Source organism: Sylvia atricapilla, chromosome 10 (genome assembly GCF_009819655.1).
Source record: "Sylvia atricapilla isolate bSylAtr1 chromosome 10, bSylAtr1.pri, whole genome shotgun sequence".
NCBI classification, from domain to species: domain Eukaryota; kingdom Metazoa; phylum Chordata; class Aves; order Passeriformes; family Sylviidae; genus Sylvia; species Sylvia atricapilla.
Genome location: NC_089149.1, coordinates 1,450,722 through 1,470,671, shown reverse-complemented (window position 1 = coordinate 1,470,671; position 19,950 = coordinate 1,450,722). Strand labels below are relative to the sequence as shown.

The following is a 19,950-nucleotide window of genomic DNA, read 5'->3' as shown; positions in this document are numbered from 1 at the left end:
CCCAAGCCACACAGTAATCCCATGTTGTTCCCAGCTTTGGGAAGAGGCAGCTCCTCCCAACGTCTTTGGCAACTGAGCTCCATCCTTGTGCCACCAGTGAGAGCAGATTTGGTGACAAGCACTGACTGATGGCTTTGCCCAGTTGGTTGAGACTTTGGAGGATCCCGTGCCATTCCCAAAGGATTTGGAGGGGAAAATTCCATCTGTGCCCTGGAGGGAAGTGATGTCCCACTCCCCATGCCCACCCAGCAGCTCTTACCTCAGTTTCCTGGTTTGACATTTCCAAATAAAGATGTACCGAGTACAAAATAAAATTATTTTAATAGCTCTTAATTAAGACAAATCTCAAGCAAATCACCAGCCACGATTAACATCTGTTTGTTACAAGTGCATTTACACGTGAGCAATCCCATGGTGCTGGTGATGACACCCCAGAGGAAAAGCTGTATGATAAAATTCCAAGTCCAAATCCCACTGGAGCCCTCCTTACCCAGCCTGGGCTGCTTCCATGGCTTGGAGAAGCGAGCTGTTGGAGAAGACTGGGACAAACTGGTCATGGACTCCAGAGGAATCCCATCAGCTCTTGGCTTTGCCCTTTTTGGCAGGAAGTCTCCCTGTTGCTTCCAGGTATTTGTTGATGATCTCCTCCTGAGTGCTGGCTGAACAGGGGTGGTACTTGCAGTATTCCATGGTGTATTCCCCTTTTCCCTGCAGAGTTGGGAAAGGAAAGTGAGGATGGGGCAGACCTCCTGTCTGTGAAGGAACACCCAGGGATCCTCCACAATCTCACCCCAAACAAAACTCCCCAGGCACAGAAGAATTGTTTGGCCAGGAATTCCACTGATTTGATTTAATCTCATTCCCTTCTGCAGCTGCCATGGACAAGATGATCCAATGAGCCCAAATTTACAGAATCTAACACTTTTTAGCAAGAAGGACCAGGAGCACTCACCTCTGTGCAGGACCTCAGCTCAGTGGCATATCCAAACATATCGTTCAGTGGCACCTAAAATCCAAACATTTTTTGTTGGCAATGAGGTTTTTTCCCATCATTTTTGGCCTGTCAGCTAATTAACCCCAATTATGACACAAAGAGTCAGTGCTGTCTGCAAACAGCTCTGATTGAATGGTCTGCTGTTGCAAAGTATTTGTTATTTTAATTAATTTATTAATTAAAGGGCGTTTTTAGCAGGAAAACTCAAAAATCTGAGAGTTTGAGTGCACCTAAATTCAGTGATGAGTCAACCAGCAAGGTTTGAGGTATCTCCAGACATTCCTCCAAGGATAACTTGGGAAGCAGGAGGTGGCTGTCCCACAAACAAGAAAACACCCAGCGCTCCTTTCCGATCATTTTCAGGAGGGAGCTAACAGACGGAACACTGAAATGGGAGTGAACCCACGACTGTACCCACCTAAACTGAGGGAAAAGCAGCAGGAAAGGCAGGGGCAGGGGAGGTGAGGAGCACACTGACCTCAGCATAGAGAGTGAAGTAGCCCTCGGAGCCATCCTGGCCCGTGATGACGCCGTGGCGCCGGTTGATCCCGGCGATCACCGTGCCCTGGAATTCCGTGGGAGCCACCACCTCCACGGCCATGACGGGCTCCAGGAGGCGCACGGCAGCGTTCTCCATGGCTGGGGGCACAGGGGGGAAAGGGCCAGGGTCAGAGGTGAGCCTGCTGGGAGGCAGCCTGCTCCCCCGGGTATGCTGCAACCAAAAAATGTGCATTCTCCAACCAAAAACGTGCATTCTCCAACTAAAAATGTGTATTCTCCAATGAAAAATGTGTATTCTTCAACCAAAAACGTGCATTCTCCAACTAAAAATGTGTATTCTCCAATGAAAAATGTGTATTCTTCAACCAAAAATGTGCATTCTCCAACCAAAAGTGTGTATTCTCCAACCAAAAGTGTGCATTCTCCAATGAAAAATGTGTATTCTTCAACCAAAAATGTGCATTCTCCAACCAAAAGTGTGCATTCTCCAATGAAAAATGTGTATTCTCCAACCAAAAAATGTGCATTCTATGGAATAAAGAATCCAGTGCCAAAGGTGAGCCTGGTGTAAGGCAGGCTGCTGCCTCATGTAGTCTAAAACCAAAAACGTCCATTCTACAACCAAAAATGTGTGTTCTATGGAATAAAGAATAAAGAATGTCAAAGGTGAACCTGGTGTAAGTCAGGCTGCTTCCTTGTGTATGCTACAGCCAAAAACGTGTATTCTATTTGCCAGGGATGTGCATTCTATGGAATAAAGGATCCAATGTCAAAGGTGGACCTGGTATAAGGCAGGCTGCTCCCTGTCCTGGGCTGCAATATGTAACCAAAAGTGTGTGTTCTATTTGGCAGCTGTTGGAACTGGCTGGGGAGGTGTTTTCTTTATGTCCTGTATAACCCACTCCTCATAACTCCAGGGGATATCTGCTGTTAATGGAGGGAGGGATGGAGGGATGGGTGGAGGGATGGAGGGAGCGATGGAGGAATGGAGGGATGGAGGGATGGAGGGATGGGTGGATGGGTGTAGGGATGGGTGGAGGGAGGGAGGGATGGAGGGATGGAGGAATGGAGGGATGGGTGGAGGGATGGATGGAGGGATGGATGGAGGGATGGATGGAGGGATGGGTGGAGGGATGGAGGGAGGGATGGAGGGATGGGTGGAGGGATGGGTGGATGGATAGAGGGATGGATGGAGGGATGGATGGAGGGATGGGTGGAGGGAGGGAGGGAGGGATGGAGGGAGGGATGGAGGGATGGGTGGATGGGTGGAGAGATGGAGGGACAGATAGGTGGGAGGATGGAAGGAGGGATGAACAGATAGGTGGGGGGATGGATGGAGGGACAATGGATGAATGGAATGGAGGGAGGGACAGATAGTTGGGGGGATGGATGGAGGCATGACAGATGAATGGAATGGAGGGATGGAGGGATAGCAGCCATCAGCACCCCGAGGAGAAGCTGTACCTTGTTTCAGGGCCCCCTCTCCCGCCCTGATGAAGGAGATCTCGTTGGAGTCCACCATGTGATGGGCGCCGTCCTCCAGCACGAAGCGCACCCCGGAGATGCGGTGTCCTGACAGCAGACCCTTCTCACAGGCCTCCCGGAACCCCTGGGGATGGCAGCCCAAAGTCACCCCCAGAACCTGCAGCCTCTGCCACCTCAGTTTGATTTCACGAGTAAAAACCACAGGACAAGGAAAAATGGCCTCAGGATTTGCCTTTTTAAGGGATTCCACGGCCAAACCCCAAAAGAATGCTTGGTGTGGAAAGAGCTCTTGCCTGGAGAACAAGACTCCTTTAAGACTATGGTTTGTTCAGGATTTGGCAAAAATCTTTTAAGTGTTGCATTGTGGAAAAGTGAAGAAACAACTGTAGGTTATTAAAAGAATTCCAAGATGTTGGTGGGTTAATTAAAGCTGTGTGTGATAAATTATACAGGGAGGAAGTCACAGAGGAGATAAAGAAACAGAATTTGGGAATTGAGGCAGGAAATGCAGCTTAATTACAGTTTCCTCCATAACTGACCTCAGAGAAGTCACATATTTTGGGGTTGGGAGGAGAATTGTGGGGCCACAACCAGAAGCAGAAAAGGCCAGGAAAAAGCAGCTTGAGCAGGAAGCTCTCACAAAGGAAACAGAGCCAGCACACAGCACCAAAGAAAACAGCAGCTCCTGAATTAACTGGAAACCCCAGGAATGCAAGACATGGAGTAAAACCACACAGCTGTGATCCTGCTGCCACTGGAGCAATGGGAAAAGCCTCCTTTGCTGGGGCAAGGCAGGCACGGCAAATGTGGGTGGTGCTGCAGGAAAACAACAGGAATCAGGATTTTCTGTACCAGAGAAAGGTCTGTACCTTTTCCACAGCAGGCACAAACTGCTTGGGAATATTTGTGCCAATGGTTCTGTCCTCAAATTCCAGTTTGGTGAAGTCCTCTGGCTCCAGGGGCTCCAGCACTCCGATCACTTTGCCGTACTGGCCTGCTCCTCCCGACTGCTTCTTGTGGGTGAACTCAAACCTAAACCCCAGCAAAGCCCCAGACACCACGTTACTCATGACACAAAACACAGCTTTCTGTGCAAAACGCTCCCATTCTGCATTTCAGACAACCACGGCCTGGTTTGGGTCGGAAGGGAATTTAAATTTAAAATCCCATGGGCAGGGACACATTCTGCCATCTGAGGTTGCTCACAGCACCATCCGACCTGGACACGTCCAGGGATGGAGCGGCCACAAAGTCTCTGGAAAACCTGTTCCACGGCCTCCCCACCACCCGGGGAAAGGATTTATTCCCAGTGTCCCACCTAACGCTGTTTCAAACGCTGGAGGGATGCGCTGCCTCGCAGCACCCGCCCCGTCCCGCGGCTGGGAGCCGCCCCGGCCCCGCCCGCTGCGGGCGCTTCCTGCGGGAGGAGCAGGAGCAGGAGGAGGAGCAGGAGGAAGAGGAGGAGGAAGCGGCTCCGTGGCCATGGAGCTGCCTCCGAGCCACTTCTCGGCCGCCCGGGCCGCGGCCGTGGCCGTGGGGTACCTGCGGTACCTGCGGGGCGGCCCCGGGCGGGGGCTGGAGCTGCGGGAGCTGCGGGGAGCCCGGCGCCAGGTGAGCGGGAGGGACCGGGAACCGGGAACCGGGAATCGGGACTGGGAACCGGGACTGGGAACCGGGAACCGGGAATCGGGACAGGGAACTGCCACCTGGCCCCGGCTTCTTCCCATGGAGCGGGACACAGCACAGGAGGGGTGGAGTGACCCGCAGTGGGGACACATCCCAAACCGCCCGGGCGCGTCCCGGTGTCACCCGCTCCAGGTGACCCCGCCTGGGCAGGAGGGTCCCAAAGGTCCTCTCTCCAGCTGCTCTGGGGGTTGTGTCACCGGCCGTGCCCCTTTGGGGGTCCCGGCAGGAGCTCGGTGTCACCGCTCAGCGGTGTGACACACAGCCCGTGTGTCACCTGCGGGGACAGCCCTGCCAGGGCACCGCGCCAGGAGGAACCTCCCAGGGAGGAGGAGGAGGAGGAGGGTGCTGGGTGCTCCTGTGGGTGCCAGGACACAGCTCAGCCCTGCCCTGACTCTGCAGGGACACCTGGCACTGCAAGGGCACTGCAAGGGCACAGCAAACCCCCTCCCAAAAACAAGCAAACCTCAGCTGGTCCCTTCTTTACAGCCAGAAAAACACAGGGCATGGTGCAATTCATAATGAGGTGTAAAATGGAATTAATAGAAGGAGGTGCTTAAGGCTTTTAGGTATTTACAACCAAGATAGAATCACTAAGGAGCCCCAAATTAGTAATTCAGGGGTGTTGAGGGATAGGAATGAGGGTGGAGAGGCCCTGGCACAGAGAGCCCATCCCTGGCAGTGCCCAAGGCCAGGCTGGATGGGACTTGGAGCACCCTGGAGTAGTGGGACACCCATGGGAAGGTGTCCCTGCCCATGGCAGGGGTGGTACTGGATGGGATTTAAGGTCCCTTCCAACCCAAACCATCCTGGGTTTCTCTGATTTTGTCCAGGATGCAGCCATTCAACATTTACCAAAATAAATGCAATTAGTATTTTCCCTTTTTTCCAGGACATCGATGATGGTGGGCACAAATATTACCTGGAGCTGGAGCTGGAAGATGTCCTGGACAAAGTGAGTCAGGCTGCTTTAATTACACACTCTGTGGACACAGCACTTAAAAGATTTTCCATCATGCTCCAGATTTTTCTGTACTGCAAATCAGGTCCCCAAAAAGGCTGAATTTTAACCAAAAGGAACCCACTGACCACGTGGTACCTTCCACTAGCCCACCAGACAATGCTGCAGGGATGACAAGGACATCTCAGTGCCACTCAGGTCCAGCTGAACAGCACAAGGGACATTCTGCACCCCAACCACTGCAGAAAGCAAATCCCACCCTTAAACATGCACAGAAATGCCAGGAATTTCACCTTGTCTTAAATAACCCCAAATCTCTCTGGACCAGACTCAGAGAAAACAGCAACCACGTAAAAATTCCGTTCTCAGAAGTGCAAATTGCCCTGGTTACACACGTGTTCAATCAGATAATGATGCACATCATTAACTCTGCCACAGGACAGGACTGTGAACTGCACTGCTGAGGTTCTCTATCACCTGGGCAGCAAAACCTCTGCTCCAGATGTGCAGGTCACAGTGCAAGGAGAGCTCAGGAGCACAGAGGAAGCAGAGCAGGAATTCTACAATCGGATCAGGAGCCTGGAAAAGGAGCTTGTGGCTGAGAACATCCCAGGTACAACCCAGGGCTGGCAGAGAGCTCAGGCCTCCACCCTGCTGCTTCCCTTTCTCTTTTGGGGGTCTGCAATCACATTTCTTCCTGACTCTGAGTGTTCTGGAAAACCAGCTGGCACTGTCACCTCTTCCTGCTCACCCTGAGGCTGTCCTGGCCCAGCACATCCAACACCAAAATGTACCACCCCAAATGCTGCTCTCACCTCAGAGCAACCCCTGCCTTCGAGACTGGAATTTATAGGAGGAGAAAAAAGTGGAAGAGAACACCCTGGAAGTGTCCCAGGCCAGGCTGGATGGAGCCTGGAGCAGCCTGGGACAGTGGGAGGTGACCCTGTCCCTGCCCAGGTGGCACTGGATGGGATTTAAGGTCCCTTCCAACCCAAACCATCCCAGGATTGTGTGAAGTGGGAGGAGAACTCTGTGGTGATGGAGCAGCTCCTCCAAACCCTGTGGGACAGGAGGGACTTTGGCAAAGCCCTGACTGAGGTGATAATGTCCTGTTAATGGCTCTCTTTAACATCCAGTGTTTATTTTGGTTCCAGACAGCCTCGGGAACGTTCCCCCGGAGCTGGAGCCCATCCACCTGCTGGCCTGGGTGGCCTCTGGCTACTTGATCTGGCAGAATTCCACTGAAAACACCAAGTTCCACCTTGCCCAAGTTAAACACGTGAAGCAAGTGGTGAGTTCCCAGCAGGAACAGAATCCCAGACTGGTCTGGAGGGACCTTAAAGCTTTCCCTGCAAAGTATTCAAGCAGTTGTGGCAAGGGAAATAAATTAAATTTACAGAATTCTGTAGATTCTCCCAGTTTTGCTGTGTTCTATTAGAGAAAATCGATTCTGAGTTATAAATAAACTTGATCATCAGCCTTTAAAACCCTGATCATCAGCTTTAAGGCAGTTTTCCACAGGAGCCAGGAAGAAGCTGCAGGATTTAGTATTTAGAAAACTGAAAGCTCCCGAAGTTTTGCCCCTCTGATCAGACAGTGAATTCCCAGGAAGTGGTGGCTCTGAAGGAAAGACAGGAATTCCTCGTGGGAGCAGGATTTGTCAATGTTTTGCTCCCCCTGATGGCATTTCAGAGAATTCATTTTAGCTGCTGCAGGGCTGTGCACCAGTAAGAGTTGAAAGATTTTCAACCCCTCTCTAACAAATTTAAGGATCAAGGAGACAAATAACTATTAACTAACCAAGCTGCCATCTCTCTTGGGTAATTTTGTCCCCTTTTCCCTGAAAAAACACAGGAAAAGAGTCCATTCCAAAGGCCAGGGTTTATTTTGTCACTCAGAATCCCTGACTGTCACTCACTGCAAGGCCCCTGGAGTGTCCTTATCCTCTTGACAATTTAATTTGGGACTGTTCTGGGTTAAACTGACACCTTCTAGAATGAGGTGTTCCCACCCAAAGAATTCCTGACAGAGCTGGTCTCTGTAAGGCAGGAATTAGCAGTTTAAAGCGTTACATTCAGTGTCTCCAGTGCAGTTTTGGAGAACACAGAAATTCAAACCAGGAGCTTTTAATTCTGTTACAGTGCTTGAGCTCCACCTGCTTCACTTGTGATCAGGAGCTGCCAGTTTTATCTGAAATCCATCAGGGAATTTTTGTGATAACCACAGAGAACTGAATCACTTTTTCTGAGGTGGGAGAATCCCCAAATTCACCCCTTTTCATCCTGTCTTTCCAGAAAAGAAGTGATGAAGATCTTCAGTTTGACTACGTGCTTCTACTCCATGACATGGTGTCCCAGGTAAATAATTTTTTTCCTAAAAAACGCCCTTTTTTGGGGTGTTTTAAGACTGCAGCTGCCTGAGCTCCAGCTCAGACACAGATCTGATCCTGCAGGGTGAGCTCAGGGTCCCCATCCCTGCCTGCCTCAGCATTCCAGCAACAACAGCAGCAACTTCCAGCTGTTTTGGGCTTTCCTGGGAATGGCTGAGGTTCCAAACTGGTCCCTCACAGCTCTCCCATGGGAGATCCCAGTGCCAAGGTGGGCAGGGATAAAGGGAAGGGGTATCCTGGATTCCAGCTGGGCTGTGGATGCCTCTGTGGCCCAGTACAGAGACCTCAGCAATCCCAGTAACCCCCAGCAGAACAGCACTGACATTCTCTGCTACTCTCCATCAAAAATTTTGGCACCTGAGCAGGTGTTTCCATAAGAAAACCACAGAAAATTGTGAAGAGAAGCTCTTGATTGCAATAATCAGAGATCTCCCTGCCAGTCCCAGCACTCCCACCATTCCCTGGGGTTGAATTTGAAGTTTCCCGTGAAGAGAGCTCCTGGCTGGATTTACTGGGAAGTTTTGCAGGGATAAAGCTGCTGGCTGGCTGGAGGAGGGGAGCAGGGGGTGCTGACTGTGCTGTGTGTGCCCACAGGAGGTGCTGCCCTGGGAGGTGACCCTGCTGTGGCACCCTCAGCGTGGGGCCCGTGTGTCCCAGAGCCCTGGGGACACCTGAGCACCCCTGGGACAATCCCACACCCGGAGGAGGAGGCACTGAAGGTGACCATGGACCACGCTACAAGACATTAAATGGCATTTTCCTGGGTGTTTGTTTCTGCTCCCTGAATTCCACAGAACTTCCTCTGCCCCAGAGGGGATCAATGCAGGAATTCCCAGCAGGAATACTCACGGCACAGGGGCACAGATGTTCTCCCTGAAGGCCACTTTAGGCTTCCCCATGGTGCAAGGACAACCATATTCCCTCTCCATTCTCTGAAAGAAAAAAACCCACAGGGATCAGGGTTATTCCACTGGGAATTATTTAGTGATTTCACTGGTTTTGGTTGGGGGTTGCATTGATTTTTTGGGGGCTTTTTGTTATTCTTTTTTTAATTAACAAATAATTCCAAATCAGCTTCTTTAAGATCTGCACCTTCAGATGCAGGAAAAGGAAACAGCATTAATTATGCGATTAAAATTCAGGTTTTTCAAGGCAAAAATCCCTTTTTCTTCATTCTGTCAATATTTAAGATACACTTTTTGTGTTAATATTAAAATACAGACATCAGCTGGAATGAAACAAATAAATCCCTGTAACCACTCCTTTCTCCCTGCACCAGCTTTCATTAGGGAATGATGCATTTAAAAGCAGGGAAATGGGATTTTTCTGTAGAAATTAATTATAATTAGTATTATTAATTACAATGAACTTAATTATAATTAGGTATAATTCATTATTATAATTGTAATATATTAAAAAATAATTAATTATATAATTATAAGCAAAGGCTGCTAGAGCAAAGTGTAGTACTTAATACATTTTTTTATGGATTTGTACTAAATCCTAAAAACATTTCAGGCAAAATTTCCTTTTAGAAATTTAGAATAAAGGTTTCTTTTTTTCCCTTCAGAATGGAACCATTGGAGAGAAAGAACCTTCTCAAAAGTTGACTTAAAAGTTCAGCTTTTCCCTAAGCAGCTGGAAGGCACAGAGAGGAGGGAGAGGAGATGGGAAAAGCAGGGAAAAGCAGAGTCCATGGGATGTGCTTCCCAAATTACCTGGGCATAGATTTCCAGGTGCAGCTCCCCCATGCCAGAGACAATGGTCTCTTTGCTCTCCTCATCAAAGTGGACCCTGAAGGTGGGATCCTCCCTGGTGAAACGGCCCAGGCCTTTGGAAAATTTATCCAGGTCATTCTGAAACACAAGGCAAGGTTTAGTCAACAGCCATCAGTCATTCCAACAAAAAAGCCTCACGTTTTCCCACTCACTGCTGAGCAGTTCTGCTCTTTGGGGTTATTTTAGGGAAGATTTAGAACTCTTGATTAAAGTGTTCATCATTTCTTTCGAGTTCATGTTTCTGGATGAGTGACAGTATCCAGCTCAGCCCTGGGTTATCTAAGGGATAAAATCTTGGATATTTGGGATTCAGACTGTTCCGTAAAATCCCAAAGCAGCAAAGTGAGGGAACTCAGAGAATTCCAAAGGCTCCTACCTTGTTTGAAGGCTTCATAGCCACAGAAATGACAGGATCGGGGACGTGGATGGATTCCTGTGTGGCCAAGGAGAAGGGGATGATTACAAACCACAGCAAAATCCTGGAGACTGCCAGTGCCTGGGGCAGCCAGGCCAGGGGACTCACCATGGAGATGTCTGTGCTGGTTTTATCCGTGAACGTGTCCCCGCTGGCACAGTCAATCCCAAACAGGGCACAGATGTCTCCAGCATAAACCTCACTGACATCCTGAGGGAAGGAAAATCCCTGTTCAGACAGCACTGGGCTAACAGAAGCTGCCCCTGGATCCCTGGAAGTGTCCAAGGCCAGGCTGGATCACCCTGGGATAGTGGAAGGAGTTCCTGCCCTTGTGGCTGGATGATCCTTAAGGTCCTTTCCATCCCAAACCATTCCAGGATTGGTTCTGCCTTTCCCTCACATCCAAACTCCACCTGGATTACAGAAGATCCATAAACACTGTGTTTTAAAGCTTGACACTGAGCTCCTTAAAAACATCCAGCTTTGATAAAACCCCCTGTCATTCTCCCTCTTTATTCAAAGGACAAAAGGGAGGGCTCAGCTGGGATTAATTCAGGATCAAACAAGAAGCAAAGTTGTTAAGAAGCAAACACCATCCTGTGCTTAAGGCAGTGCTTCCCAGGGTTATCCAGGACCTCAGACCTGGGCCAACACTGAGGATTCCAGCCTTTCTGTGCTCACAGGCTCTGACCCCTGAGCAAACACTGCACTGACCTGAGGCCGTGGAAAAGGCTCCCAAAATTGAGTGACAGCCCTGGGATTGTGGGGTTTGGATAGAAGTGTGGGATATCACAGGGTGGGAAACCCAGAGTTTAAGGGTTTAGAACATAGTAATATATATAAAGCAAGATGGAGGATTTAGGACAGAGGCTGAGTCCTTTTTCACCTTCTTCTCCATGGCTCTGGGTGGGGTTTTGTAATCGGATAGAAAAATCCACATTGTGGACCAGGGGTGGTTGGTTATTGGGCTAAAAGTCAAAATAATTTAGGTGTCATTTCTTAACTGGACAGTTTGTTCTTAAAAGACCTTGAAGGGAGAGAGACAGGAACCATTTTTTAGTTTGTTAGCCAGAAGTGCTGTAGAACTCATGGTTTGTGAGACTGTAACAGAGATAAGAATTAATAATCATCTGAGTCCAAAATACTGTCCCGAGCATTTAATCCCAACTCTGACAAGAAGAAGCTACAAAAGCAGCCCTGATCCATGCAGGGTTATCCAGGGGCTCAGGCAGTGCTGAGCCATCCAGGATGATCCAGGGGCTGGCAGCCCATCCCTAGGGATGCACTCACCTCCATGTTGTCTGAGTGCATCCTCACGAGTCTCTGCACCCTGACCTTCTTCCCCGTGCGGGTGTTGTAGATGTAATCCGATTTTTTCAGCATGCCCTGGTACACCCTGATGTAGGTTAACTGCCCAAACCTGCCAGCCTGCAAGCACAAACCATCAAAACCAGCTCTGGTCATTCTGGGAACCAGCAGCAATTCCAAGCAGCAGCTGCACTGACTAAATGTGGTCTGAGTTTTCACACTAAAAATGGAAGGTTTTTACCAGCTTTCACTTGGCTCCGCAATGAAATTTGGAATTTCAGAAAATCTTTTTTGAACCAGTTTTTCACTCCCAAGCCTTCCCAACAGAGACACACATTACCAGAGGATGTGGCCAGCCATTTTTCATATTCCATACAAATCCTGAGGTGCTGCTCTCTAAGCACCAAACAACTTATTTGCTTAAATCTCTGCACTTTTTCCTCCTGACTCTCTCACATCCCATTGTTTCCAAATGCAGGATTTTCCCTGAAAATATTTCAGTTAAGCCAACAACCCCCCAAATGTTCAAGTTTTAGCTAAGAAAACCAGGCAATACTTGAGGTCCAGAACCCACCCTGAAGATCCAAATTGGCAGCATTTATGGATTTTATGGCTGAAGCCTTTTTTTAAAAAAAAGAAGTTAAATTTCAGTTGAAGTTAAATTTCAGTTGAAGTTAAATATAAGTTGGTTTTCAGTATGAAGTGATTTAAAAGTTTTGGTAGCACCACCTGGACTCTCCCCATGACTTGTGGGAAGGAGCAGAGTGAGACTCACCTCCAGTTTGAAGGCAAGGCCAATAAAAGGCTGGGAGTCGTCACGAGCAGAGTTCAACAGGAACTTGGTTTGGTCCTGAGAATCCCTTAAAAGCAGGGATGAGAGGGAGGTGAGGTTAGGAACCAACATGGGAGTCTCCTCGAAACATTTACAGGCTCTGCTGTTGGGGTTCACACATCTGGGTGGGCTCTGCCCCAGGGAACAGGGACAGGAGGAGAGGGATCAGCCTCAGGCTGGGCCAGGGGAGGAAATCAGCAGGAATCTCCTCATGGAAAGGTTCTTAAACACTGGAAGGGGCTGCCCAGGGAGGTTTGGAGCCCCCATCCCTGGAGATGTCCAAGGAATTCCTGGATGTGGCACTCAGTGCCCTGGGCTGGTGACTAAGGGAGGATTTGGCACAGCTTGGACTCTATGATCCTGGAGCTCTTTTCCAGCCTCAGGGATTCTGGAATTCAAGTCCATAAGGATAAAACACTATTTACACACTGGGGATGTGGTTCCTCATCTAGGCAGGCCTGGCTTTAAGGGCTGCCATCAATTCTGAAGAATTATCTGACAATCACGGTCCAAACTGAATGTGGTAAAATCCCAGTACAGAGAGTAACCCTCGAAGGAGAGAGGAACTTGGAGATTTTGTGCCAAATTCTGGTGGCATTGTTTGATCCCAATGGTAAAGGATGGTGGACCTTGTTAGGAATGTCTCCTGCTTTGAAACTATTCCATGGAATCCCAGACTGGTTTGGGAGGGAAGGGAGCCTTAAAGCCCATCCAGTGCCATGGGCAGGGACATCCAGCCCTGCCCCTGGACACTCCAGCTGTGCTGGATGCACTCACCCCTGGTTGAGGAGAGCGTAGTTCTCCACCTCAGAAGGATTGGGGAGATATTCCAGGACAGCATCCAGCAGTGGCTGCACCCCTTTGTTCTTCAAAGCACTTCCCACAAGGACAGGGGTGAAGGATTTCTGCAGTGTTGCCCTTCGGATTGCCAGCTGAAAAATATCCCTGTGAATTCCTCCTGCAGCACAGCCCAATTCCCAGGTTTTCCTGGGCTTCTCCACCCCTGGAGCAAAGAGCTGCTCCCACAGCCCCCAACACAAGGGCTTCCCATAAAACCTGCTCTCCAGAATTCTCTCCAATGCAGAGCAAAACCAGATTGGGAATGTGTGGGCCTGAGAGACTTTTACCCTGCTAGCAGCTGCTAACTTTTTCTCAAGGAAAAATTTCCCAAGATTGTTTTGAGAAAGGAGAGTTGTTTGCCAAGATTATTTTGAGAAGAAACTCTCTTTCTACAAGCGGTGTTTTACTGTTTCTCTAGTTAACCAACAGGACTGAAGAGGAGTCGTTCCCATTCACCAATCATGTCAAGTCTGTATTGGAACACCTTATAAAAAGTAGTAAAAATTTAAAAATAAAGCCTTCTTGTCCTATGCTCTTTGCCTTCTGAAATATTTAAAGTCTTCCTTTCATGTCCTACAGCGACAGGAACGGGCCCTCCCTGGGGGGAACTGGAGCTCAGCTGAGGTGACACCAGCTCCAGCCAACAGAATTCCTGATCCATTCATTGAGGAGTGAGGGGCCAGGGGCACAGGTGAGGGAACAGCCAGCACAAGGAAAGGTACCTTCAGCTGTGCAGCTGTGGGAATCTTCTCCTCCAGGAAGAGCTCCCCCAGGAGCTCATCAGCGTTGGCCACGCACTCGATGAGCTCCCGGCGCCGCTCCGCCGCCTCGGCCCGCAGCTCCGCCGGGATCTCCTCCTGCCTCAGCGTCTGCCTGCACAGGCATGGAGTGCCAGCATCCCACAGGAGCAGCCTGCCCGCCTGTCTGATCCCAGGGATCCCACAGGAGCAGCCTGCACAGGCATGGAGTGCCAGCATCCCACAGGAGCAGCCTGCCACCTGAGTGACCCAGGGATCCCACAGGAGCAGCCTGCACAGGCATGGAGTGCCAGCATCCCACAGGGGCAGCCTGCCACCTGAGTGACCCAGGCATCCCACAGGAGCAGCCTGCACAGGCATGGAGTGCCAGCATCCCACAGGGGCAGCCTGCCACCTGAGTGATCCCCAGGGATCCCACAGGAGCAGCCTGCACAGGCATGGAGTGCCAGCATCCCACAGGGGCAGCCTGCCACCTGAGTGACCCAGGCATCCCACAGGAGCAGCCTGCACAGGCATGGAGTGCCAGCATCCCACAGGGGCAGCCTGCCACCTGAGTGATCCCCAGGGATCCCACAGGAGCAGCCTGCACAGGCATGGAGTGCCAGCATCCCACAGGGACAGCCTGCCACCTGAGTGACCCAGGGATCCCACAGGAGCAGCCTGCACAGGCATGGAGTGCCAGGATCCCACAGGAGCAGCCTGCCCACCTGAGTGACCCAGGGATCCCACAGGAGCAGCCTGCCTGCCTGACTGATCCCAGGGATCCCACAGGAGCAGCCTGCACAGGCATGGAGTGCCAGCATCCCACAGGGACAGCCTGCCACCTGAGTGACCCAGGGATCCCACAGGCATGGAGTGCCAGCATCCCACAGGGACAGCCTGCCACCTGAGTGATCCCCAGGGATCCCACAGGAGCAGCCTGCACAGGCATGGAGTGCCAGGATCCCACAGGAGCAGCCTGCCCACCTGAGTGACCCAGGGATTCCACAGGAGCAGCCTGCCCACCTGAGTGACCCAGGGATTCCACAGGAGCAGCCTGCCTGCCTGACTGATCCCAGGGATCCCACAGGAGCAGCCTGCACAGGCATGGAGTGCCAGCATCCCACAGGGGCAGCCTGCCACCTGAGTGACCCAGGCATCCCACAGGAGCAGCCTGCACAGGCATGGAGTGCCAGCATCCCACAGGGGCAGCCTGCCACCTGAGTGATCCCCAGGGATCCCACAGGAGCAGCCTGCACAGGCATGGAGTGCCAGCATCCCACAGGGGCAGCCTGCCACCTGAGTGACCCAGGGATCCCACAGGAGCAGCCTGCCCACCTGACTGATCCCAGGGATCCCACAGGAGCAGCCTGCACAGGCATGGAGTGCCAGCATCCCACAGGAGCAGCCTGCCACCTGAGTGACCCAGGGATCCCACAGGGACAGCCTGCCACCTGAGTGACCCAGGGATCCCACAGGAGCAGCCCCTGCCCACCTGACTGATCCCAGGGATCCCACAGGAGCAGCCCCTGCCCACCTGAGTGACCCAGGGATCCCACAGGAGCAGCCTGCCCACCTGAGTCCCAGGAATTCCACAGGAGCAGCCTGCCCGCCTGAGTGACCCAGGGATCCCACAGGAGCAGCCTGCACACAGCATGGAGTCCCAGGGATCCCACAGGAGCAGCCTGCCCACCTGACTGATCCCAGGGATCCCACAGGAACAGCCTGCCCGCCTGACTGAGAACAACCCACCCTTCCTGTGGATCCTGGGAAAAAATCCCCTGTGAGCATCAGTGTGTTATCTGGGATGTGGGAGAGTCCTTCCCACTCCTGGCAGGAGCTTGCAGGGATCAGAACTTCCCAAAAGCCTCACCCAGAGCTTCTCTTCATCCCAGGGAGTCACACAAGCTGCAGGATCCCATCAAGGAGCAGTCTCCTGCTTCTCCAGGTGGGAAGTGTGGCCACCAACCCTTCACAGCAGCCAAGTCTTGCTGCATGCAGCCACCCCAACCCAGAGCTCTCCCTGAGCCCCAGCACAAGCTCATTCCCAAATTTCCAGACAGCTGGGTTTCATTCCTGAAGAGAAACTGCAGGAATTCCTCCTGCAAAGAGCAGCTCCAGCTAGAGAAGAAGTAATTTCCAGGACTTACCCAAGTGCCCCATCAAAATAGATTGCTTTTTCTTCAATGAGATCTATAATTCCTTTAAAGTTTCCCTCCAGCCCAATTGGAATCTGAATAAAAGCTGCATTGTGTTTCAACTTGGATCTGAAAAAGGGGAAAACATGAATTATTAAGGAAAAAAGTAATTTCTATGTGTGTGCTCCAGATGCTCTTTGAGCTACATCCCCCTCCCACAAAATCCCAGTGTTTTGTCCTTTGGACAGTGCCCAAATCTGCCAAAATGGATAAAAACTACCCAGTTGTGGTTCAAGCCTTTTCCAGGGCTTTGTATCCCACCTTCTGTATCCCAACAGGCCCAGGGAGGAACTCCCACGGGAAAGGCAGTAGAGGAAACCAGTTTGAGATTGACTGCTTGTTTGCTTCTCTTTTAATGAGTATTAATGAGTTTTATCTCCTGGATCAAATTATGCAGGGAGAAAGCAGGACCTCCAGGAATCCAAAGCAGCCTGTGTCACCTCCCTGCTGGAATTTCAGCAGCACCAGGATTTAGGGAAAACTAAGAGGTTGCTTTCAAAGTGGGTCCTGGCACAGTTCCATCAACACAATAAACATCAAACCCCAGCCCTTGGGCACTGCAGGTCTTGGCTGACACCAATATTTGGGGGGTTTTGGGACAATGGAGATTTGTCCTGGGTCAGATCAGGATTGAACCTCGAGTAAGGAATTCTCCAAACTGCAACTCCCAAGAGAAGCCTTTCCAACATTGTTCCTAACGACCTGCCACGGGGATGGAATTTCAGGAATCACTGTAAATGCCAAAAACCTGAGCTGCTGCACTGCTCTGGCCGGGTTGGAGCCCATCCTGTCCAGTTTGTTGATGAAGGTGAGGAAGGGGACGTTGTAACGCTTCATCTGCCTGTTGACAGTGATGGTCTGGCACTGGACACCTCCCACAGCACAGAGAACCAGGATGGCTCCATCCAGCACCCTCAGAGACCTCTCCACTTCGATGGTGAAGTCCACATGGCCTGCGTAACAAATACAAATATAAATGCTGAATGCATTGGAAAGGAGCAACAGCCAAGGGAATCACCCTGAGTCACATCAGCTCCAGTGATGGAGCACAGAGTCAGGGAATGGTTTGGGTTGGAGGGGACATTAAAGATCATCTTGTTCCACCCTCTGCCATGGCAGGGAGACCATCCACTGTCCCAGGCTGCTCCAAGCCCCAGTGTCCAGCCTGGCCTTGGGCACTGCCAGGGATCTGCTCTGGGCACCTGTGCCAGCCCTGCCCACTCTGCCAGGGAACAATTCCTGCCCAAAATCCCATCCTCTGTCAGCTCAAACCCATCACTCCATGTTCTATCACAACCAGGGACACAAAGAAGCATCACATCCCCTGTATCCATGAGGAACAGCATCACAATCCCTGTCTCCCCAGGTGTTCCCAGCTGCCCTCTCACCTGGTGTGTCGATGATGTTGATGTTGGTGTCCTTCCACATGGTGTAAGTAGCTGCAGACTGGATGGTGATGCCCCGCTGTCGCTCCAGCTCCATGGAATCCATGACGGCTCCAACTCCATCCTTACCTTTCACCTTAGGAGAAAAAAAAAAATTAGTTCAAGGAGTTTGCTAAGAATCCATATCCCATCCCTAGAAGTGTCCAAGGCCAGGCTGGATGGGGATTAGAGCAACCTGATCTATGGAAGGTGTCCCTGCCCATGGCAGGGGTTGGAATGGAGTTGAAGGTCCCTTCCCACCCAAACTATTCCATGACTCTGCGCTCCATCACTTGAGCTGATGTGACTCAGTGTGATTCCCTGGGTGAACTTTAAGTTTTGAGGGCAACAAAGCTGGTGAAGGGCTTGGAACACAAGCCATATGAGGAACGACTGAGGGAGCTGGGGTTGTTTATCCTGGAGAAAAGGAGACTCAGGGGTGACCTTATCACTCTCCACAACCCCTGAAAGGTGCCTGTGCTCAGGTGGGGTTGGGCTCTTTCTCCAGGCAGCAACTGACAGAATGAGGTGACACAGTCTCAGGCTGCACCAAGGGAAATATAGGCTGGGTATTAGGAAGGAGTTTTTCACTGAAAGAGTGATTAAATACTGGAATAGTCCGCCCAAGGTGGTGGAGTCACCATCCCTGGATGTGGCACTGGGGCCATGGTTTAGTTGAGGTGTTGGGGCTGGGCTGGACTCCATGACCTTGAAGGTCTCTTCCAACCTGCACATCCTGTGATTCTGTGAGTTCTCTTCCCACCCAAACCATCCCACCGTACTGTGAATCCACGTGCAGGAGTATTAGACTGAGCATCATCCCTCCCGCAGACAATCCCAGCGTGGAGGTGAGTCCATCCCAGGAGAATCCCAGGAGAATCCCAGGCCAACCTCGTGCATCTGCGCGATCCTGCCCGTGTAGAACAGGATCCGCTCCGTCAGCGTCGTCTTGCCGGAGTCGATGTGAGCCGAGATGCCGATGTTCCTGATCCTCTCGTTGGGAAGGACCCCCGAGGAGCTGTGCCTGCAGGAGGTCAGCAGGAGCTGCCGGGCAAGGGAAGGGCACTGCGTCACGAGTGGATCCAACACAGCTCACGGGAGATGGGACAAGGGGAAACGGCCCCAGGCTGTGCCAGGGACGGTCAGGTTGGACACCAGGAGGAATTTCTCCATGGAAAGGGTGGTCAGGCCGTGGAACTGCTGAGGGAGGTCTGCAGTCTCCATCCCTGGAGGTGTACAAAGAATTCCTGGCGTGGCTCTCAGTGCTCTGGGCTGGGGACAAGGTGGGGATCAGGCACAGCAAGATTCGATTGTCTCGGAGGGCTTTTCCAACGTAATTTATCCTGGAATTCACAGTGCCCACGGCTGAACTGCCAGACCGCTTCCCTGCGGCTTCCTGTCAATCTGTGGCGAAGCGGCCGCCTCAGGCCGAGGGAACTTTGCGGGGTCACCTCGGCGCCGTCCCCACACCCCGCGCTCCGCTGCTCCCTCCCGTTTTCCCTGTCCCCATCCGTGTGAGCGGAGCCGCTCGCTCCCTGCAGCTGCTGCGGCCCGTCCGCGGCTGTCCCTCCGCCCTCCATCCCCTCTGCTCCCGGCGCCTTCCCCTCCCTGAGGCGCCGTCCCCTCATGGAGTGCGGGCCGATACCTGAATGTGCCGCGGGCGGCCCGGGGCCAGCCCGGCCCGTAACACCCTGAGCATGGCCCGGCTCTGGCTGTGCCCGTGGCTGTGCCTGTGCCCGTGGCTGTGGCTGCGGCCCCGCTCCCGGCCCCGGCTCCAATCGCGGCTCCGGCCCCGGGTCGCTCCCGCCTCTTCCGGGGCCCCGCGCAAGCGCCGCGATCCCGCCCGGGCCCTCACCGGCCCCTCATGGAGCGGCGGAGCCCCGAGGGCAGAATAGAGAGCGAAGGCTCCCACCAGCCCATCCCGGGCCCTCACGGGTCCCTCAGGGAGCGGCGGAGCCCCGAGGGCGGAATGGAGAGCGAAAGGCTCCACCAGCCCCTCACGGGCCCTCACGGGTCGCTCATGGAGCGGCGGAGCCCCAAGGGCAGAATAGAGAGCGAAAGGCTCCACCAGCCCATCCCGGCCCCTCACGGGTCCCTCAGGGAGCGGTGGAGCCGAGCAGGAGCCTCAAGGGCGGAATGGAGAGCGAAAGGCTCCACCAGCCCATCCCGGGCCCTCACGGGTCCCTCAGGGAGCGGCGGAGCCGGGCGGGAATGCCGAGGGTGGAATGAGGCGGGAAGGTTCCCACTGAGCCCATCCCGGCCCCTCAGGGAGCGGTGGAGCCGAGCAGGAGCCCCAAGGGCGGAATGGAGAGCGGAGGCTCCCAAAGAAGCCCCTCACGGGTCCCTCAGGGAGCGATGGAGCCGAGCAGGAGCCTCAAGGGCGGAATGAGAAGGGAAGCCTCCCA

General features: G+C 52.4%; 2 protein-coding genes across 2 annotated transcripts; one reads left to right on the top strand and one right to left on the bottom strand.

Moving 5' to 3' along the window:
• Positions 1–302: 302 nt before the first annotated feature.
• GFM1 (G elongation factor mitochondrial 1) lies at positions 303–19,336 on the bottom strand. Its single transcript, XM_066325664.1, has 18 exons — positions 19,191–19,336; positions 18,437–18,589; positions 17,510–17,642; positions 16,870–17,074; positions 16,074–16,190; positions 13,909–14,059; positions 13,124–13,278; positions 12,290–12,374; positions 11,497–11,634; positions 10,315–10,416; positions 10,168–10,224; positions 9,732–9,869; positions 8,863–8,945; positions 3,850–4,012; positions 2,960–3,104; positions 1,473–1,633; positions 953–1,006; positions 303–708 (listed from the first exon to the last, which is right to left on the bottom strand). The coding sequence occupies exons 1-18, from the start codon at positions 19,242–19,244 to the stop codon at positions 577–579; spliced, it is 2,226 nt and encodes a 741-aa protein (XP_066181761.1). The 5' UTR covers positions 19,245–19,336; the 3' UTR covers positions 303–576.
• On the top strand, positions 4,421–8,778 carry LXN (latexin). The gene is made up of 6 exons (XM_066325678.1): positions 4,421–4,591; positions 5,556–5,618; positions 6,063–6,237; positions 6,779–6,915; positions 7,919–7,981; positions 8,608–8,778. Exons 1-6 carry the CDS (start codon positions 4,463–4,465, stop codon positions 8,686–8,688), a joined length of 648 nt encoding a protein of 215 aa, XP_066181775.1. The 5' UTR covers positions 4,421–4,462; the 3' UTR covers positions 8,689–8,778.
• Positions 19,337–19,950: the final 614 nt, after the last annotated feature.